The sequence below is a fragment of the Marmota flaviventris genome, chromosome 18 (assembly GCF_047511675.1).
Source record: "Marmota flaviventris isolate mMarFla1 chromosome 18, mMarFla1.hap1, whole genome shotgun sequence".
NCBI lineage: Eukaryota > Metazoa > Chordata > Mammalia > Rodentia > Sciuridae > Marmota > Marmota flaviventris.
Window position 1 is genome coordinate 62065270 of NC_092515.1, and position 20382 is coordinate 62085651.

The 20382-nt window shown below is 62.5% G+C and overlaps 1 protein-coding gene across 1 annotated transcript in view; it reads left to right on the plus strand.

The window, feature by feature from the left end:
- Zfpm1 (zinc finger protein, FOG family member 1) overlaps positions 1–7829 on the plus strand; it is a 56056-nt gene extending 48227 nt beyond the window's left edge. Inside the window, exons 5-10 of the mRNA XM_027933152.3 lie at positions 1006–1108; positions 2601–2801; positions 4772–5005; positions 5252–5347; positions 5428–5574; positions 5763–7829. Coding sequence (XP_027788953.3) covers positions 1006–1108; positions 2601–2801; positions 4772–5005; positions 5252–5347; positions 5428–5574; positions 5763–7435 — 2454 coding nt within the window. The 3' untranslated portion in view covers positions 7436–7829. The remainder of the gene's footprint in view (positions 1–1005; positions 1109–2600; positions 2802–4771; positions 5006–5251; positions 5348–5427; positions 5575–5762) is intronic.
- The last annotated feature ends 12553 nt before the right edge of the window (positions 7830–20382 follow it).

The window sequence follows — 20382 nt, forward strand, 5'->3', positions numbered from 1 at the left end:
ATCCTTCCTGCTGGGAGCTGTGGCCAGCTGTCTCACAGACACGGGTGCCCCAGATGGACAGATCAAGCAGAGGCCTTCCAGGTGCCCCTAGTTCTGATTAAAAGGTGTTTATCTGAATAAAACGGAGTGAGTGGGCTGACAGGAAGGCGTGTGTGGAGTGCACCGCGGTCCTCAGGCCCCGGCGGAACTGGACCACTGCAGACAGCAAGGGCAGCCTGGAGCCGAGGCCCAGCGTGCAGGAGACAGGCCCCACCCTCTGCCCGCTGGGACTCTGCGCCTCACCCTTCATGCATGACCAGGGTCACCTGCCCCACCCTGGCCCTCTTTCAGCACAGGATGGGCCTGGGCCTTCTCTGCCCTGGAGCTGGGGGCCAGCAAGGGTGCGGGAAGAGAGGCCAGCCCAGAGCAGGCGGCAGAGGAGACGGGGAGGCTGCCTGCTCCCGGGAAATAGGCCAGGTGGACCCAGGGCTAACCCAGATGACACCACTGGCCTTGGGCCTGAGCGGCCAGCCAGTCTCAGGGACAGGGACAAAGGTAGCCCTTCTCTGCTCCCCACTCTGCAACAGAGGCAGCCCACGGTGGGGTCAGTCGGTCTCTGGGCTCATGTCCTCAGTCCAGAGCTCATCTGGAGGATGCAGGGGCATGTGGGTGTAGGACGCCCAGGCGGTGGGCATGGCGGGGACAGATCTCGCTGCAATTCAGGCTTTGCCCTTCACTGGCTGTGTGACCTTGGGCCTGCTGCTTGACCACCCTGGGCCTTGGTTTCCAAAAGGACCCAGCACCCAACTACACCTGCTACTCCCTGCTGTGGCTCTGAGTCCCAGCAGTGGACATACTGCTGTGGGACACAGGATGTGGGCCACAGGTCCATCAGCTGCCAAGCCACTCACCGCCCACAACACGCAGCCCCACAGCCTGGCCACACCAGGCACAGTGGAGCCTGTCTCACGGAGCCCCAGTGGCTCTTCCTGGCTGACTGAGCCCATCCATCCCTGCTCTCCCCAGGGCCCGGCCCTGACCCTGCTTCTGGTGGATGAGGCCTGCTGGCTGAGGACACTGCCCCAGGCCCCGACAGAGGCCGAAGCCAACGCAGAGATCCACAGGAAGGGTTGGTATCGTGTGGCGCTTCCCTCCCTCCCAGCAGCCTTCCGGAAGGTGGGGTCACTTGGCTCTGCCTGGGCTGGCCCTTAAAGGGAAACCCACCTGTCTGGACTGAGGCTGGGGAGGCCAGACATTCAGGCCACAGCCCAGCACCCTGATGGACACTCCTGCAGGCAAGGGAGCTGCTGTCCCATGAAGACCCCACCTGCTCCTAAAGGAGCCCAAGGAGGCTGGGCTGCCCTCTGTCCTCTGGGGAAGACGTGCTTCCTTCCTCTCCTCCCGGTTCCGGGGGGACTGCTCCCAGGGCTTCTGGGAAGCCCAGGCTGGCTGACAGGTGGACAGCTACAGTGTGGACTGACCCTGCTGGGCTGGGGGGCTGAGTCCAAACCTAGCTGTGCCTGCAGGTGTTGTGGGGCAGGGCCTGAGGAGGACGGCAGCCAGCCTGCCCCTGCCCGTCCTCACCTTCCCTCGGCTCTTCCTGTCCAGAGCCGGGGCTCGAGCACTGTCCTGGGGGCCATCTGCAGCGTGCCCAGCAGAAGCAGAGCTCTCTCCCAGGGGCAGCTCTCACCCTAGGCAGAACCAAAGGCACTGGGGCAGGGCTGCACCTGGCTCTGCCTGCCCTCAACTCCAGGACCCAGGCCAGCACCCTGCCCCCATGAGCCCGTCTCCCCTGTCCCATCCTCCTCACCAAAAGACACTCTTGGGGACTGGAGAGACCAGCTAGAAAGAGCCCTGGGCACCAGGGCTGGGTGCCGGCAGGGAACAGGCAGCTGTGGGCCTGCCTGGGGCACGAGCTGGTCAGCACCCTCTGACCCACCCCTCCTGCGGCCTGTACAATGGGGCTCTGGCCAGGTGTGGCCACCTGGGAAGGCTAAGGCTCCTTCCAGTGGCCATGCTGACAAGGTGGCCTGCGCTGGGTGACGCTGTGCCTTGGGAGCCCCAGCCAGGCACTGGTTGCGGACACGACAATCACCAAGGCCTCTGGGCTTTGATGGGCCAAGGGAGCCCCAGTCTAGGCACAGGCTGCTGCTCCTGAGGCCAGCAGCACTCCTTCCCTGGCCAAGCTGGGCACAGGGAAGCACAGCCCCATGTACTGCCAGCCAGAAGGCAGACCAGCAGGCCCAGCTCTCCTGGGCTTTGTTGGCAGAGACTGCCCCCTAGAGGCCTCTGTGGGAATAGTCACACCCAGTCAATTCCCAGAGGAACTATTCTAAGGTCCCCACCTGAGGCCACCCTCCAGCCACTTTCCTGGGAGCCCACGTGGCTATGCACCGGCTTTCCTGGGAATGAGGCAGTGGGGCTGGCCACCAGAGGGCAGGAGGCACACCATGGAAACCAGCCAGGCACAGCTGCGGAACCCAGGTGCAGAACTTCCTGCTGGCCTGGAACCTGCTCTCTACCGCCGGCAGCATGGCGGTCCTCGGGGACCAGACGGGGGGATGCTGGGGAGGGACCAGTGGCCACTGAGGCCCAGCATCATGGCTGCCTGTGTCCTCCAGATGACACCCTCTGGTGCAGGGTCACCAAGCCAGTGCCTGCAGGTGAACTCCTGCATGTGTTCCTCGTGGCTGAGCCCTGCGGCCACCCTGTGAAGAAGGAGCCCGCAGAGCCCGAATGTCCAGCCCCAGTGCCCACCGACATCCAGCTCCTGCCCCAGCAGGCCGGCATGGCATCGATCCTGGCCTCTGCAGTCATCAACAGTGAGTGCCCCGCCTCCCTGGGGCGGGTCCTGGTGTGCTCAGGAGCTCGGGGCTGCAGGTGGGGCCACAGGTAGCTCAGGGCAGGACTTGCTCAGCAAGCACAAGGCCCTGGGTTCACCCCCAGAACCCCCAAAGGGTCAAATGTTACCCCCCTGGCAGACCACTGAACTGAGGGACAGTACCACAGCCAAGGCTGGGACACCTGGGTGCTGGAGAGCACAGGGGGGCTGCCAGGGCAGGACAGCACAGCTGGATGCAGGCTTCCACAAGAGGAAGCAGGGCAAGACGGTGCCAGGCTGCAGGTGGCACACTACTCCTTAGGGCAGCAGTGGGGGCAAAGCCCAGGGCAGGGACAGCAGGGCCCCCAGAGCCCAGGCACACCATGGGAAAAGAGGCAAACTGGCCTGAGGTCCAGACTGGACTCTGCACCCCCCATGCTCAACAGGAAGCTTATGGCTCGCCTGGAGCCCCAGACTGGACAGCTGCCTCTAAAGCTAAGGACAGCCAAGGACAGGACACCCACACCCCACACTCCGCAACCCTATGCCCCAGCATGGCGCACAGCAGTGGGGCCACCCTGCAGAGCCCTTCCCTGACCTGACACAGACAGCAGCCAGCCCCAGACAGTGGCACATCTGTGAAGGAGATGGCCCCAGGAGGCTGACAGGAGGCAAAGCTCAGAGGTGGCTCAGGCAAGGGGCTCCGATAAGGACTCTACACGGGGTTTAAGTAAGGAGAAGGGCAGGGGAGAAGGCAGGTCCTCTGGCCAAGCAGTGGCAGTAAGCTAATGGGGAGGGCGTGTCTGCTTTGGTCTCTCCCCCGGGAATGAGCCTTTGAGGGAGATGGGAGGCCAGGGCGGCCACCTGACTTGGGCAGGGATGGGAGTGCTACCCAGCTGGCTCCCAGGGTGCCTGGGAAACCTGACTCCAGGGAGACACAGTGGCCCAGTGGGTTAGTGAGGGTCCCATGTCCCCCCTTCAGCCTGCATGACTGTGTCCCCCACCCCAGGGTCTAGCCACTCAGAGGGCTGGCTGCAGAGGGCCCCAGCTTCCTCCTCCAGGGTCTCGGGTCTGGTGTCAGCACCTCAATCCCACAGAGCACTGTCCACGGAACATGCCAGCTGAAGGACACCACGGTGGGATGGATACCTTGTCATCTGAGACCTTCCCAGCTCCTCCAGGGGCAGTGGGCAGAGGCTGAGCTGGGGTCTGGCAACTAGGAGAAGCCAGACCCAGGTTGATTCCTGAGGCCCAGGTTCCAGGCCTGTGTCCTCCCTGTGGCTCAGGGTCAGCAGCAACACAGCCCAAGGCCTCTGCCGTTAGAGGAGCTACATCTGCCCAGGGCTTGGCCTTGGCAGCAGTAGGTGGCCATCCTGGCTCAGGCCCAGGGCTGCAGCCCCTGCCCCTCACCCAGCCAGCAGCGGAGTTCCTAGCTGTGACCTGGCAGAGACAGACAAATCCCCAGCAGTGGCTTCTCAGAGCCCAGACCCACAGGCCTTAGCAGAGAGAGCAGAGCTGCCTGAGACCCAAATCAGCAAAACCCAAGAACAGAGGTAAACAGCACAGCAGGAGAAGCTGGGCCAGAAACCACCAGAAAAACTAGGTATGGGGGGCAGAAGCCACCTCCCCCCGCCAGCAGGTGCTAGGTTCCCTCAACGAGGCAGCATCCTGGGGCAGGGCAAGGCCACCACCCTTGTATATCTGAGGCGAGGGGTCATCAGAGACGTCTCCTCAGGGCTCACCCCTGGGAGGGGTCTCTGAGGCAGCAGGCATGGAGGCTGGCCTGGGGATGGCCGAGGTCTCAAAATCCATCAAATGGGGCCAGGGCTACCAAAGGAGAGCCAGGAAGTGACCGCACAGGGCCAGACAATCTCAGGCCCTCTATGGAGAGGCCCCGCTCCTGCCTGGGCTGGTAGGCAGACCTGCTGCTGCCCAGTGCCCACCCTCAGCTGGTGCCACCTTGCCCCACAGAGGATGTCTTCCCCTGCAAGGACTGCGGCATCTGGTACCGAAGCGAGCGCAACCTGCAGGCCCACCTGCTCTACTACTGTGCCAGCCGCCAGAGCGCCGGCTCCCCAGCCACGGCGGCCACGGAGGAAAAGCCCAAGGAGTCCTACCCCAACGAGCGCGTCTGCCCCTTCCCCCAGTGCCGCAAGAGCTGCCCCAGTGCCAGCTCCCTGGAGATCCACATGCGCAGCCACAGTGGTGAGCCCCTCCTAGACCAGCACAGCCACACGAGCACACCCAGCAGTCATGCCGTCGCCCTGCGGCCGGCACCGGGCTCCCCCAGCACGTGGTAGTCAGCCCAGGCCTGGTCCTAGGGGCCAAAGGGGGCTTCCAAACCAGGCCATCCATGCCAGCAAGGTTTGGCTCAGGGCCCAGTCTCCTGGTCCTCGAGCTGCTGGCCAGGCAGGACGCTGGAGCTGGCCCTGACTCTCCCGTGTGTTCTAGGAGAGCGGCCCTTCGTGTGCCTCATCTGCCTGTCAGCCTTCACCACCAAGGCCAACTGCGAGCGCCATCTCAAGGTGCACACAGACACACTCAGTGGTAGGTGGGCTGGGGGACGGGAGGGGGTGTGGGCCACGACCTCGGCCACAGGGCTCTGACCACCACAGCATGGCCCATAGGTGTCTGTCACAGCTGTGGCTTCATCTCCACCACAAGGGACATCCTCTACAGCCACCTGGTGACCAACCACATGGTCTGCCAGCCCGGCTCTAAGGGTGAGATCTACTCTCCAGGGGCCGGACATCCAGCTGCCAAGCTGCCCCCAGGTGAGCAGTCCCTGCCACTGCCCCACAGGCCTCAAGGAGGGAGGGAAGGGGGCTTGTCCACAGGCAGGTAGGGTCAATTTTAGCTGTGATCACACATAAACCACTTCTGCCAAGCACACCTGTTCCCATTCTGGCCCGGCCAGAGCCTGGCCCTGGCCTGAGAAGCCATCCCTGTGGTCACCTTGCAGACGGTCTTGCCAGCATCCAGCAACACTCAGCCCCACATGGCCCCCGGGCCTCGGGGGACCTAGGCTTGGCACCTGCCCCATCACCAGGACAAGACAGGAAGGTCCTGGTTGAGGCCACCAACGGAGAGGCCAGAGTGGCCCCCCAGAATGGCGACGGCAGTGAGACCCCTGCAGCTCCCAGGAGCATCAAGGTGGAGGCGGTGGAGGAGCCAGAGGCAGCCCGTGCTCCCGGCCCTGGAGAGCCAGGGGCCCAGGCCCTGTCGCGGACACCATCACCGCACAGTCCGGCTGCGGCCAGGGTGAAAGCCGAGCTGTCCAGCCCCACGCCCGGCTCCAGCCCGGGACCCGGCGAGCTGGGCCTGGCTGGAGCGCTCTTCTTGCCGCACTACGTGTTCGGGCCAGACGCGGGCGCTCCCTCGGGCGCGCCGCAGGCCTCCGAGATCCTGGCCAAGATGTCGGAGCTGGTGCACAGCCGGCTGCAGCAGGGCGCGGGCGTGGCCGGGACCCCAGCCGGCCTCTTCGCAGGGGCCAAGGGCGCCACGTGCTTCGAGTGCGAGATCACCTTCAACAACGTCAACAACTTCTACGTGCACAAGCGGCTCTACTGCTCCGGCCGCCGCCCGCCTGAGGACACGCCCGCCGCGCGCAGGCCCAAGGCGATTCCGGGCCCGCCGCGGGCGACCCCCGGCCCGCCCGCCGAGCCTGAGGCGACGCGCTCGTCGCCGGGCCCCGGGACGCGCGAGGACGAGGCGGGCGGTGCGGCCACGCCCGAGACCGAGGCGGCCGGCCGGGGCAGCGAGGGCAGTCAGAGCCCGGGCAGCTCGGTGGACGACGCGGAGGACGACCCCAGCCGCACACTGTGCGAGGCCTGCAACATCCGCTTCAGTCGCCACGAGACCTACACGGTGCACAAGCGCTACTACTGCGCTTCGCGCCACGACCCTCCGCCCCGCCGACCGCCCGCGCCCGCGCCCACCCCGGGGACCGCGCCGCCCGCCCTGACCGCGCCGCCCGTGCGCACGCGCAGGCGCCGCAAGCTGTACGAGCTGCACGCGGCGGGTCCGGCTCCAGGCCCCGCCCCCGCCCCTCCGGGTCCCGCGCCCGAGCCGCCCGCCTCGCCGCGGCCGGGAAGCGGGATCGCAGGCCCCGCCCCCGAGCCCGCGGCCGACGGCCCCATTGACCTGAGCAAGCGGCCCCGGCGCCAGCCCCCAGACGCCCCGGCGGCGCTGCCCGCGCTCGCCGACTACCACGAATGCACGGCGTGCCGCGTGAGCTTCCACAGCCTCGAGGCCTACCTGGCGCACAAGCAGTACTCGTGTCCCGCCGCGCCGCTGCGGCCGGCCGCCGCCTGCCCCTACTGCCCCCCAAGCGCGCGCGCCCGCGGCGACCTGCTGGAGCACCTGCGCCTGGCGCATGGCCTGCGCGTGGCCCGGCCCGAGCCCAGCGCGCTGGACAGCCCCGAGGGCCGAGCGCCGCGCTCTCCGTCCCCGCCCGCTCCCAATGCGGACCCCGCCGACCTGGGCACAGCGACGCCCAGCAAGGGCCCGCCCGCGCCCGCGGCGTCCAGCCACCGCTACTGCCGCCTGTGCAACATCAAGTTCAGCAGCTTGTCCACCTTCATCGCGCACAAAAAGTACTACTGCTCGTCGCACGCCGCCGAGCACGTGAAATGAGCCCGCCGCGCGGACCCAGCCCGCCTGGACCCGGGCACTCAATAAAGACTTCCGCTGTGAGCAGCGCGCTGGCCGCGGGCCTGGTTCTCTGAGCTCCGTCCCGGCGCCCCGCCCCCGGCGCCCGGGAAAAGCAGGGCTCGCACCTAGCTGGGCATGGGCCACCTGGCAGTGCACTGGGAGGTTGCCGCGCGTGCTTGCGGAGGCCCAAAGCGACCGCCCCACGGCCACCACCTCCAGCCCACTCTGCCAGAGCTAAGCCCTGCACAGGCCGAGATCAGGCCTAGGCGGTGCTTGGCTGAACAGTCTGGCCACGGCTTTGCGGCGGGGCAGGTGAGGGTACCTTCCAGCTGGATTTACCTAGGAAACAAATATACCCTTTTTCTACCAATTCTAACGGTCTTTCTGGGCATCCTGCAGAGGCGCAGTGATCACTCCAGGAATAACGCTGAGGTGTCACCCAGCCGACCACCCAGGTGGCTCCTCTGCTTGTTTCCTTCCCGCCCAACCTTCAGGGGTGAGGGGCTATTGGGCCTGGGTATGTACAAGAGTTAAAAGTCCCCAGAGTCGTGACTCACAGGCCCTACCCATGGAGACAGACCACAGAGGCTACCGCCAAGGCCACTGGGCATGGGGGGCTGGGGATATGGCCCTGGATCCCAGGGTAATGGGCTGAGAAAGCATCCTTCGATCCAGGGTGCCTGGCTTTGGTCCTTTTTCCATAAAGGCCAGACAGGAAGTGGGGGCCAAAGACCCAAGGCAGGCTCCAGGTGTAGGCAGGCTTCCCTCTGTCCCCTCCTGTCCCATCCTACACCCTACTGCTGCTGCAGCACACAGAAGATGGCCAACTCTCAGACCCCCCCAGCACCCGCACATGCCTCAGTTTCCACACCCATGAAATAGCAGGAGACAGTCCTGTGGCCCCTTCTGGGAGCTTAGCCTGGGCTAAGCCCTGCCACCACCAGCAGCACACAAGCCTCAGACTGCAGCAGATTCTCTAGCCTCTGCTGCCCCCCATGGCACAGGGCTGGGCACTGGCTACCCTGCCAAGTCCTAGGATTACACAAGGCCTGTGCCAGCCTCCACCTACACCAAGGACCTTGCTCTGACATGTGCCCATCCCCTGGGATGAGACCTTCCACAGGGAGCACCACAGGTGCCATTAGTCTCCTTGTGTCCCCTGAAGCCCCTGCCCCACTCTCCCTGAAATCCCTCTGTGCTGCGAGGACCTGCGATGCTGCCTCTACCCCACACAGCCCCAGCAGCCATTGCACACATTAGACTAGCCCCAGACTCCTCCCACTTCCCCAGGGAGCCTGCTTCCTGCCCCAAGACACTGTCCCCGAGCCCTGGGAGCACAGGGATGCCCCTGCATCTCTCCATATCTTCTAAGCCCCAGAGCTCTCGACCCCCTGCTCAAGGACCTCAGCCCCCAGGCCCTCCTAGGGCAGGTCCCAGAGTGGCTCCCCTGCACTGCGTCTCCTCCCCACCCTCTGCCCCTCCCACTGCTGACAGGTCCTGCTGGCCTTTGCTGTCGGAGCAACTTGATGTCTCCAGAGCTCCAGTCTGGTAAACCATATGCAGGTTGCAGAGTCTCAGCCTAGGCATTGTCCCCAGGTCCCCTCTCCCCAAACCCTCCCCCAGCTGGCCTTTAGGAACAGCTGCCACACACCCCTACCTCTGGGGCTGCCCTGGTCCCCTGCCAGGCTCCGGGTTGCACTCTACCCATGTGAGACCCTCCTCCACTGCTGGGTCCACAATCATTTACTAAGCAGGTGGCACCCTGCCCTCGGGTGCACAGAGGAGGAGGCCCCTTGGGGCACTGTCCTTCCCACCCCACTACGCCCTTGGCTGTGGTTGGCAACTCAGGTCAGCACCTTGAAGGGCTCCCCTGTGCCCGTGTGTGGGCACCCGACTTAGGGCCCTCTACCCGCTTCTCCCCTGATGGTGAGCTCATTCTCCAGGTCACCAGGTTTTCTTTTCCCATCCTCTTGACCCTCCCCACTGTCTCCCGTCTTCAGCCACACCCCCACACTGTTCCACCAGTGTCACCAGCTCTGCCAGTGACACATGCCACCCCACTTACTGAACACGTTCACAGTCCACTGTCTCTAACGCTATCCAAGTCCCATGTACAGCCAGTGCCCTGGTGACTGCTGCCTGCCCCCAGCCCCTGGGAGCCTCCCTGCCTCCCTCAGCCCTTTCTGCCAACTCCTGCCCTCTCAAGACTGGCGTAAGCCCACCCCGAGCCTGCCTCCTTCCAGAATCTTCCAGGTAGGGTGGCTCTGGCCCACCTTTCTTCCTCCATGCCCCCTTCTGCTTGACCTGCAGCCCAAAGCCGTGCATCTGTGCTGGCCAGGCCAGCAGCAGCCAGGCAGGACTGTGTCCACCTCATCCCTGCACCCTGTACAATGCTTGGCATGAGAGGGACTCTGGGGACCCTCACTGTTTCAAACCCCTCTCAGCCAGGTGTGGAGCTTTCCTGGTTGCTCTATGAGGACCCCAAGGTTCAGTGAGGCCGGCACCTGCCCAGGGCACCCCACTGGTATAGCTGGGCCTTGACCACGTCGATCTGCCTGCTCCCAATGCCCAAGTTCTCAGCTACTGGCCATGCTACTGGGTACTGGCTCCCAGCCCAACCCGACTTGCAGTCAGCTGAGCAGCCCCCATCTACTGCCCAGAGAAGTGTGCAAATGGGGGTCCCCATGCTGCTGGCAATCCCCCCTTCCCAGGACCTCCCCACACAGAGCAGGACAGCAGCTGTGGCTCTGGGGTGTGCACGCTGTCAGTCATCATGCATGGGTCTGCTGGTGGACGCCTGGTCCCATCTGCAGCACCTTCGCCCTGCAGGCTGCTCTAGCAAACAGCCCTTAGGAACTTCGGCCAGTGAAGCCTCCTGACAGCAGAGGGCAGCAGCAACTGGTGCAGGGGGCCAGCAGCCAGTGGACCTGTCCTAGTGCTGCCTGCCAACCTTGGGTCTGCCCCACTTCTCCCTGAGGAGGAAGGAGGGTTGGAGGGGCAGCCCCAACGCCATGCCCCTTCCCCCAAGGTCACCTGCCAGACTCCGACAAGCCCAGGGAGAGCCTTGAGCAGGCCCTGTGGGCTCGAGGGCCAGCCCTTGCTGGGCACATCTTAGAGTTCATTTGCCTCAGGGCTGGGACCCCTGCCCCAGCATCACCTGAGCCGTGGGCAATGAACATTTTAGGGACAGAGGGTGTCCTCAGAAGCCTCTCTGGCAAGCTCACCCCACAGCAGGTACGAGTGTGGCCACCCTCTTCCTCCTCAGAGTGCAGGTCAGCCACTGAGCCTTCCTCAGCTGGGATGGGCGGAACAGGGAGGGGTTGCACTGGGCCCCAAGTGAGCCACACCCTTTCCTGCACAGAAGCCTGCCCTGGCCCCACTCTGCAGTCCCACCCACCAGTGCCTGGAGGGCCTCCATGAGCCTGGAGACGCCATGGCCCGTGGGGGGTCAGTTGGTGGGGGCTCTTGACCTGAGTTGGGAGGGCGGAAGAGGGTCCTGAATTCTTCAGAAGTGTCCTGAGTGTTCCACTTGCTCTGGGTCAAGCCCAAGCCCCAGGCCGTCCAGAGGCCAGGACAGCCGGGCGCTCACCTGCAGTCAGGAAGACTGGCCCTACCCGCAGAGCTGCCTCCCCCAGAGGTCACAGATGGCCCATGCAAGGGCACAGCCTTCCCAGCACAGTGCACCAGTGAGGTAGTGCCCAGCCCCCCTGCCCCCACGCACGAGGACCCTGTGGCCACTGGATGCATCAGGCACTCTCCCTGTGCCGAAGAGAGATGGTCAGCACCCCACCCCTTATCCCTGAGTCCCCTGCTGCCCCGGCACACAGCTCGCCTCCCAGGTGTGGGCTGAGGCTGGAGGCCAGGGGCGTGCCTCTGCCACCCGCCACTCACTGCCTCCCACTGCCCTCAGGCCACAGCCCTCCCCAACCTTCCTGTTTTCCCATGGATTGCAGGTTTTTGTGCTTTTTTTTTTTTTTTAGTTGTAAATGGACACAAAACCTTGATTTTTGTTTATTTATTTTTACGTGGTGCTGAGGACTGAACCTAGGGCCTCACGGGTGCTAGGCAAGCGCTCACCACTGAGCCGCCACCCGGCCCTCCCAGGACTCCTTGGTCTTCTTCTCCGGCCTCCGATACTGTTATGGAGCCCGCGGGCTCTTCCTGCCTTGCTGGAGTGGCCCTCGAGTCACGCACGGGCATTCTGCAGCATTGCCCTCACCTCCCCCAGGGCCAGCCAGCCCCCCCACCAGCCCCCTGTGTCCTCCACGTTTCAGTTTTATTTGGGCTGGTTTCACTCTGTAGGTCGGATGATGATTTGTCACTGGGTCTTTGTGTGACCTGGCCCCAGCTGGTTTCCTCACATGTCCTTCTGGTGTGTGACCTGACCCCCTGGGGTACGGCTCCTTCAGACACCTTTGTTCACAGGACCACGATGACCCTTGAGGACCCTGACTCCTTGTCTTTGGGAGAGTGTCCCCGCCCCCACCCGGCCCTGGAGGCTCCCACTGGATGGTCCCTCCAGCTCATTCCTCTTGGTCTCTGGAGACTGCAGCGCCAGGCGAGGCCCACAGGCCAGTGTCGCCAGCTGCGTCCGTCCGCCCTGCTCACCTGCCTCTGTCTTGCCTTCACTTATCCTTCTCTCCTGCTGGTGGGGAGTGACGCAGCTCTAGTCTCCCCTCCAGATCAGCCTGAGTGGTGTCCTGGTGTTGGCACCTCAAGGGTGAGAGAGGAGTAGGTGGCACGAAGCTCAGGCACCTGTCCATGCCCAGCTCGAAGGACACCTTGAAGCCCTGGCCAGCATGCCTGCCGTGGCCCGACCTCTCTCGAGTTTGGTGTGGCGTGCTTCCTGTGGGGCTGCAGCCAAGGCCACAGACCCGGTGCCTACAGAGCACAGTGCTGGTCACAGGGCTGTCCTAGAGATTCCAGGGACCGTCTCACCCTGGCCTTCTCCAGCTCATGGGGGGTTCTGCACCTCTGGCCTCCTGGTCCCCTCTTTGGAGCCAGCACGCCACCCCCGCCTTCCCCTCTACTCACAGGAGCCTGTGAGTGTTCCTCGCCACCCAGCAGTCCAGGGCAGTCTCATCTCGAGGCCAGCTGATGGGCAGCCTCCCTTCCATCCCAGCCTTCACTCTCCTCTGCTGGGGATGAGGGGTGGGCGGCTGGGGCCAGCTGCTGCCTACACCCACTCTTGCACCTCTGTATGGGTTGGCAACGCGTAGCTGAATCCCGGGCTGGGCCTGGGTGTGCCTGTCTCCCAGGAGCTGTTGCTGCTAAGATGCCCCGTGCCGGCTCCCGGAGCAGCGGTGTCCCAGGGCAGCGCGGCTGGTTTCCATGGGCAGCGAGCAGGACCTGACTGCACCTGGTCCTGCACCTCAGATGCCTATCAGCCTCCTCAGTGCAGGAGTCTGCCTGCCATGGGGCCTGTGGACGCCTGTGGGCTTTTACTCCAACATTGTTAGGAACCTGTTTTTAAGCCAGTGTCACTGTCAGGACCCTGGGCATGTGCCACTGAGCACCTTCTCCCTGCTAGGCATCGGGTTAGACTCAGAAAGCACCGGCAGGTATCAGCCAAAGGGCAGGGGAGGACTCAGCTGGCAGAGGTGGCAGATACTCTTTCCATGGAATTCTGCGGGCAATGGCGAGCAGCCAGGGCCGGCAGAGCAGGCCGGGTGGCTCTCTGTCCTCGCCTGTGTGCCTTCTGCCCAGCTGGGCACACAGGTGGCTGGTGTGGCTTAAGGCAGCCCCTTCCCTTCTCCCCCCCTTGCTGGAGGCACCTCCCTGGACAGGGAGCAGTATCAAGGGCACACACTGTCTGCCCAGGGCAGAGGAGCGAGAAGTGTTGGGTTCATCTGGTGCCACTGGCAGCAAGGCTGAGCCTCGAGAGAACAGTGTCCTGCTGCTTGGAGTGCACATGGGTTAAGCAAGGCCACCAACCGAGTTTCTTGCTGTGGATGCGACCTAACACAGATTCCTAAGAGTCAGACTTAGGGGACAAGCTGCTGAAGGACCTCCCGGTGGTGGACACGCCCCAGGCCCCTGGGGGTGAGGCACTGCCCCCGAGCCCACCCTGGGAGGGCCAGGGCCCTCTCCTCTTTTAGACCACGTGAGTTTCCACGGGGGCTGACAGGCTTCTGCTTACACACATGTGGGTGAATGAGGCTGAGCTCGGGTCAGGGGGCAGATACCCTGATCCGAGCTGAGTCTGCCTTCCCATCTCCCGAGTCAATGCGGACGGGCATGAGGCTCCCACCCTGTCTCACCTTCTGTCCATCAGGGACCTCAGCCCAGGTCTGAAAGACGGTGCCTAGCGACCTCTGCGACCTCTGTCTCAGTCACCTCCACATCACCTCCCTCCCTCCCTCCCGACCTTCGTGCAGGTCCACCCCGGAAGACAGACCCCACTAAGTCTCACTTCCTAGGGTGCAGACCTTGCGAAGACCCAGGCCAGCCCCTTCGTGACTCCCCAGCCTGTGATTCCTGACCGTCCTAGCAGCACACTTGCCTTCTGCCCCTGGCTTCTGCTGGAGCCTCAGCCCCCCAACTGCTGCAGGGGTCCTTCCGGGTTTTCCACAGAGGGGAAGAACACACAGCTCTTTGGAGTAGAGTTTTGTGTGCTTTTTTTATTGCTTTTAGCACTTTCCAGAAATTACCCGACTCCCACCGCTGCCCAGAGAAACACCTCAGTTCTACCACTGCACGGAGACCTGACTGTGGTGGGGTGCACAGGGGACTCTCCTGGGTCACAGTGTGTCAAATGCATAGTTTAAACGCACTTTTAAAAACCAAAAGGCAAGAATTCGGAGTGCGAGCCAACATGTGCTGACATTCGTCCCCAGCCCCTGCATCAGGCTGACCTACATGTGGTCAGCCAGGTCGAAACACCTGTCGGCCCAGTGACAGCCCCTGAATCTGAGGGTCAGTGACTGAGCCTGTGAGGGGAGAGCCCAGACACCTCCCAGGCCAGCGTGGTGAACCTTCGTGGTGCAGCCTGTGGTTGAGAAATCAGGCTGCCGCCGCCTGTTTTTCTTTTTCAAGTTTTTTTATTGGCTTAAAAAAAAAAAAGACCCACAGTGGAACTCTGGAGACACAAGAGCTCACACTGCACTGGACGCCCAGCATATCCCAGGAGCGGGTGCTCTGGCACCGCAGTGTGCCCTTCTCTGCGTCATCTGCCTTCACAGAGCCAGCCACGCTTCCTGACACCCAGAGTGAGCTTCATCCCTCCCTTAGTGCCTCCTCGATCCGCAGGGGAAGAGGTGTCCAGAGGTGAATGCCCTGCTCAAAAGCCCACGGCCAGCATGGGGTGTAGCTCAGAGGTGGAGCAAGTGCCAGGCATGTGAGGACCTGGTCCGTCCCAGCACTATGGCCTGCTGGCTGTCTTCAGAACAAGGCTGCCACCATTGCCCCGAAGGTGCCCACACAGAGAAGGTGGTGGGGCTTGCCTGGCCCCCACTGCCTGTCAGGATGTCAGCAGGGGAAGAGCCGGTCAGACCCTGTTGAGCACAGCCATGCTGGCGCCATTGTGAGGTAGCCTTGGCGCTTGAGAAAGACGTGGGTGGCCGCAGGACAGAGGGTGCAGAGGAGCGGGAGGGGGCCTCCCCTGAACCAGGGGCCCCTAGCCGGGACCCTGCTCCCCTGGGGCAGAGGCTGCCACGGACAAGGCTATGTGGGGAGGGGCAGATGGACGAGGTGAGCCGGGCCCCCACTGCCCCCTGCTCCTGACCCCTCTGACGTGACTCCCTCCCTGGATGAGTTTCTGGGGCAGCCAGAACCGAGACAACACACTGGGACACTTCTCACAGTCCGGAGGCCAGGCATGCTGTCTCGGGGCTCCAGTGGGCCCTGTCCAGCCTCTGCCAGCTCCTGGGCTCCTGGCTCCTCAACTTGGGAAGGGAGGGGCAGAGAGAGGAAGTGAGCCCTAGAAGAGCCACGGGGCAAGGGGGGACAGACCACGGCGAGGGCAGGGGCTGGCGGTGGGCAGGGTAGTTCCCGCCTCGCTCTCCAGGAGGAAGCCGAGCCCTCCTCACCCTGTGCTGACCCAGCTCCCTGTGCACGGCGCCCAGCCAGGAGGCAGGGAGGAAGGAAGGGAGAGGCTTCCGGAGGGAGCCTGGGGTTCTCCTGTGGTGCCCTGGAGGGAGCAAGGGCTGTGGGTCCCACCTGGGCTCTGGCAGCCCGGCCTCTCCCTCCTCCAGGCTGGGCCTCCCTGCCGCCCTTGCTCCCCGAGGGGCAGAGCTCCACCTCAGCCATCTGGCTCCTGAGTCAGGGGCAAGGCAAGAGGCCCACCCTGAGCAGCCCCCCAGGGCTGTGCGCCGCCCACCAGGACGGTCTCAGCGCCCACAAAGCCCTGTGGTGGTGCTGGAGCCCACGCAGGGCTCACTGCGCTCTACCTCTGGATCTGCCAGATGGGCACTGGGTGCCAGGAGCCTAGGACGCAGGCCTGTTGCGTCTGTGTCCCTGTCCTTCCAAAGCCATGGTGTTGCTGGAAACAGGCCAGTGGAGAGGCAGCAAGCAGCACTCGGAGAGGAGCAGAACTCCAAAGATAACTCCAGATTCAGAGCCCAGACTCACCCATCATATACCTAAGGCCTTTTTCTTCATCAAAAAAAAAATTCCCTCGGGGCTGGGCTGTGGCTCAAGGGCAGAGCGCTCACCTAGCATGTGTGAGGCACTGGGTTCAATCCTCAGCACCACATAAAATAAATAAAGGTATTGTGTCCACCTAAAGTTTTAAAAAATATATATTAAAAAAAATCCCTGATCTCTGGGGCTGAAGGCCTGTGCAGGGTCTCCAACAGGAAGCACGCTCACATCTCCAGGGGGAGTGGCCAGACTCCCAGGGCAGTTATTCACCATCACAAGGTAGGGGCCAGGGCTAATCAGCTTCCTGGAGAAAGGCTGGGGAGACCGACCCCTTTCCAGTGTTGGTGTTTTACCATAGGTTTTCACAGTTTCACCTCCAGCCAGCCTGGATTGCCGTCACGGTGGCGGGTCAGCACCCGGCCCGGCCAGGCTCAGCAGCACTCCCTGTGGGTGGACTGCTCTTGCTTGTCCGTCAACATGTCAGCTCTCCTTTGGCCTCTGTCAACAGTGAAGTGACTGTTAAAGCGCACTCCCATGTGGGTGTGTTGTCCCTTCTCCTGGGGCCCACGCAACTCAGGTCTAATGCCTGCGGTGCTGCCACACAGTGTGCCCCTCCCCATCCTGCCACAGGCAAGGGCTCCAGCTCAGCATGTCCCCCCCAGCCCTGTTCTGCATGTGGCACCACCTGTAGCTGAGCCTGTGGCTGAGCTGCTGGCCAGGAGGCTGAGTGCCTGGCCCGTGCTTGCTGTCCATTCACAGGCCTGCTCTGGAGAAACCTCTGCCCAAGTCTCCAGGCCAAAGGTGAGAAAAGCAAAAGCTAAAGATCGTCCAGGTGTGAAACGGTAAGAATGCCCCTGGCCAGAACCCCACCCTGACCCCTCAGGCCATGCGATGGGAGGTTCCCCTCTAGGACTCTTGTCCTCACCAGGTCTTCCTGAGGGTGGGCTGGACACACCGTCCACACAGAGCTGGCCGCCGCGGAGATTCCACGCAGGGTTGGAGAGTCACCACCGAGCACATTGAGACCAAGACCTGAACCTGTCCCAAAGCCGGAGAAGATGTGCAGTGGCCCTTGTGTGGGGTGGAGAGGCTGCATGGGGAAGCTGGGGGTGGAGGTCACTGGCACAGGGCACAGCAGAAAGCACCAGGTTCCAGGGGAACCTGAACAGGGCGAGTACACTTATTCTATGGCCAGATTTCAGGACCTCAAGGGGGAGCAGAGAAGGCAGGAGGTCCCCAGGGTCAGACAAGCAGCAGAGTGTGTCACAGAGGCCCAGATCTCAGAAGTCCCCGGTCACTCCTCATGGCAACCATCAATTGGGCAGCTTCAGTGCCCATCCTCCTCCACAGGTGGGCACCAGGCCAGCCCACTGGTGGCCAGAGGAGCACAGCCCTGGCTCCAGCCCTTGGCTTCTGCAGTCCTTTTGTCCACAAGAACAGCCCACCCACTCACAGAAGAAGGTGCTTCCAGGCCCCATGGCAGGGACAATCTGCTTGACTGAGCCCTGGACTGTCCCATCTGGCTGGACTGGACAGCTCAGCCTCCAACTCTCTCCCAGGGCCTCTGCCCCTTCAGGCCCCACCTCAGAGCAGGGGTGCTGGACTTCAAAGAATCACAAGCCAGAAACCGTCAATAACCACTCCCGGGGCACGGGAGCGCCAGCCTTGCTTTATTTTTGCCAGACACTGACATTAATTTTTTTAAAAAATATTTATTTTTTAGTTGTAGTTGGACATAATACCTTTATTTTATTTGTTTTTTATGTGGTGCTGAGGATCGAACCCAGGGCCTCACACTTGCTAGGCAAATGCTCTACCACTCAGCCACAACCCCAGTCCCGACATTAATTTTTTTAATTATTGAAATTGTTGTTTAATATTGTTGATATTTTGTAAAAACACACCTCGATCCCACGAGTGCTAGGAGGGCACATCTCAGGTCTTCCCTGTGCAGTGGGCTTGGGCCAGCAGCAAGGAGCGTTGAGCCAGCCTGGGAGAGAGGATGCAGTTGGTGGCCCTGGACGTGTCTCACAGAAGCCCAGCAAGAGCAGTGGTGGAGCAAGGTCAGGGTAGCCAATGACCCTCCAGGAGCTCAGGGCTCGGGAGTGGGGGAGTCCAAGATCCAAGCTCAGCACAGACAAGAGAGGCTCCCCAACACACCCCAAAATTATGAAACCAGACTTTGAAGACACTCGCTAGGTGGCAGCCCTCTGAGCCCTTTGTCCTATGGCCCAGGGAGTCTCGGGGTCAGCATTCCACTCCAGTCTCAATGAGAGGGAAAGGTCATCCATCCTTCTGCCCTGGCAATGTGCTTGGAGTAGCCCGTGTCCTTGTCCTTGGGGTGGCCAACAGAGGGTCAGGGTGGCAAGTCCCAGAGGGAAGTGGCGCCAAGGTGGGAGGGAGTGTCCGTCCAGGCAGCCTGAGGGCCCTTTCACCCCACAACCTTCACCTCTATCTGGTTCCAGAACGTTCCCCCCTACAGGACCCTGCCCCAGCAGCAGCCCCCCCTACCCTCCCCAGCCCCCAACAATCCACGTGGCATCCCGTGGGTTTACTTGTGCTGCCCACATCCAGGGAAGGGCATCCGGCCACGGCTGGCCTTTGTGTCCAGTCTGTGATGACATGTCTCAAGGCTGGTCTCTGTCACAGGGCACACCCATCTGCATGTCTGCTGCCACTCACAGTGTGAGTGGACCACATCTATCACCCACTCACTGGTCAGTGCATATCTGTCTTGTCACTTTTTTAAAATCTTATTTTGCTTCTGAGAAGGTCTCCCATGTGGCCTGAGCTGACTGCAGACTCGGGGGCTCCGGTGGTTCTGGACATCTTTTTTTTTTTTATTTTTTCGTGCTGCGGATTGAACATGCGAGGCAAGCCCTTCACCAGCTGAGCTCTCTCCCGGGCCTGGTTCTGGACATCGAGACACCTGCTTATTGGCAGCTGCAGCCCGGCGGTCCCAGCAGCCATTTCCCTGCTGTGGAACAGAGCCCTGGTCCCCAGGGCCCGAATTGGGCTCAGCCTCCCCCAGCGCCTGCAGGCTGCTTGGTGGCCCACAGGAACGTCCACAGCCGCTGGTGAGCTGTCTGGCCACACCTATGGCCTCCCGTCCCCAGCAGCGGTCTGTGCAGCTGCTTACCCAGCTGTGCGTGTTCTCCTCCGTTGGGCTGTGGCCTCCCTGCAAGGCAGGGCTCGGTGTGCTGGGAGGTCTCCGGCTCCCTGCGTCCGGCCACTGTCCTGTGCCCCAGGCTTCACTCAGATCTCCCTGCAGGGGGGATGCCCGTGCCTGGCCCCACCAGGCTCTTTTCTGCCGCCTGACAGAGCGCACAGAATGGGGGTGGGTGGGGGTAGTGGTCACCCCGAGTCAGCTGTCACTCGATGGAGCAGGAGTGGAGAGCCATCGCCTCCTGTCCTCAGGAGTGAGCACCTAGAGGACAGCCACAGGCAGCGGCGCCCCAGGGGTCGGAGCCAGGCACGTGCAGCTCAGAACCTGCCTTCACTGCCTCCTTTCACACCTTCAAAGTCAGATGCTGTGCCCAGGCCTTCATCTCAGGGGGCCTTGCCGGACCCAGCCCAGCCAGGGCACTGTGTCACTGCGCCCCAGAGGCCACACTGGGCTCGCCGGGCTCCTCTCTCCTCTGCCCCCTCAGCCTCTCTTTTCCACCTGCACAGCCCAGCTGCACCCCGCAGGCAGCTCCTGGCTCCCTCGACCTGATCAAGATCCTCCGCACCTTCGGGGCCCTGTGCCGACCTGGCGGGGCCCCTCAGCCCCGGGCCATCCCTGAGCTCCTGCACCTTTCCTGGGCCTGTTTCTCCACCCCTTGCCATCTGCCCCTCTGGCTCTGCTCAGTCTGACGTAAGCTGGCACAGAACTTCCAACCTTTCTCCAGACGGGCAAATGTGAACTAAAAACCAGGAAACACTTTACTTCTCCCTGGTGCAAAAGGGGAAGGGGACTTTCCCTTTGCTTTTCTTAGTATATTTGCTTTAGAAATGGCTGCTTACTTCTTCTGTGCTCCTTTTGAATCATGTGAACATTTCTATAAAGCTAAATAAGAGCTGTTTTTGCAATCCAGGGACATCCTTCTCAAGGACCTGAGGGCTATTCCTCTGAGCCACGAATGAGAAGTTAGAGCCTTCTCCCAGTGTTCCAGGGAGGGAGCCTGTTAGGATTTAGATGTAGTGTCCCCCACAAGTTCACGTGTAAGACGATGCAAAAAGGTTTGGAGGAGAAATGACTGGGTCACAGCCTTAACCTGATCATGAATTAATCCCTGATGGGATCATTTGGGTGGTAACTGGAGGCGGGCGGGTGTGGCTGGAGGACGTGGGAATTGGGGCATAGCTAT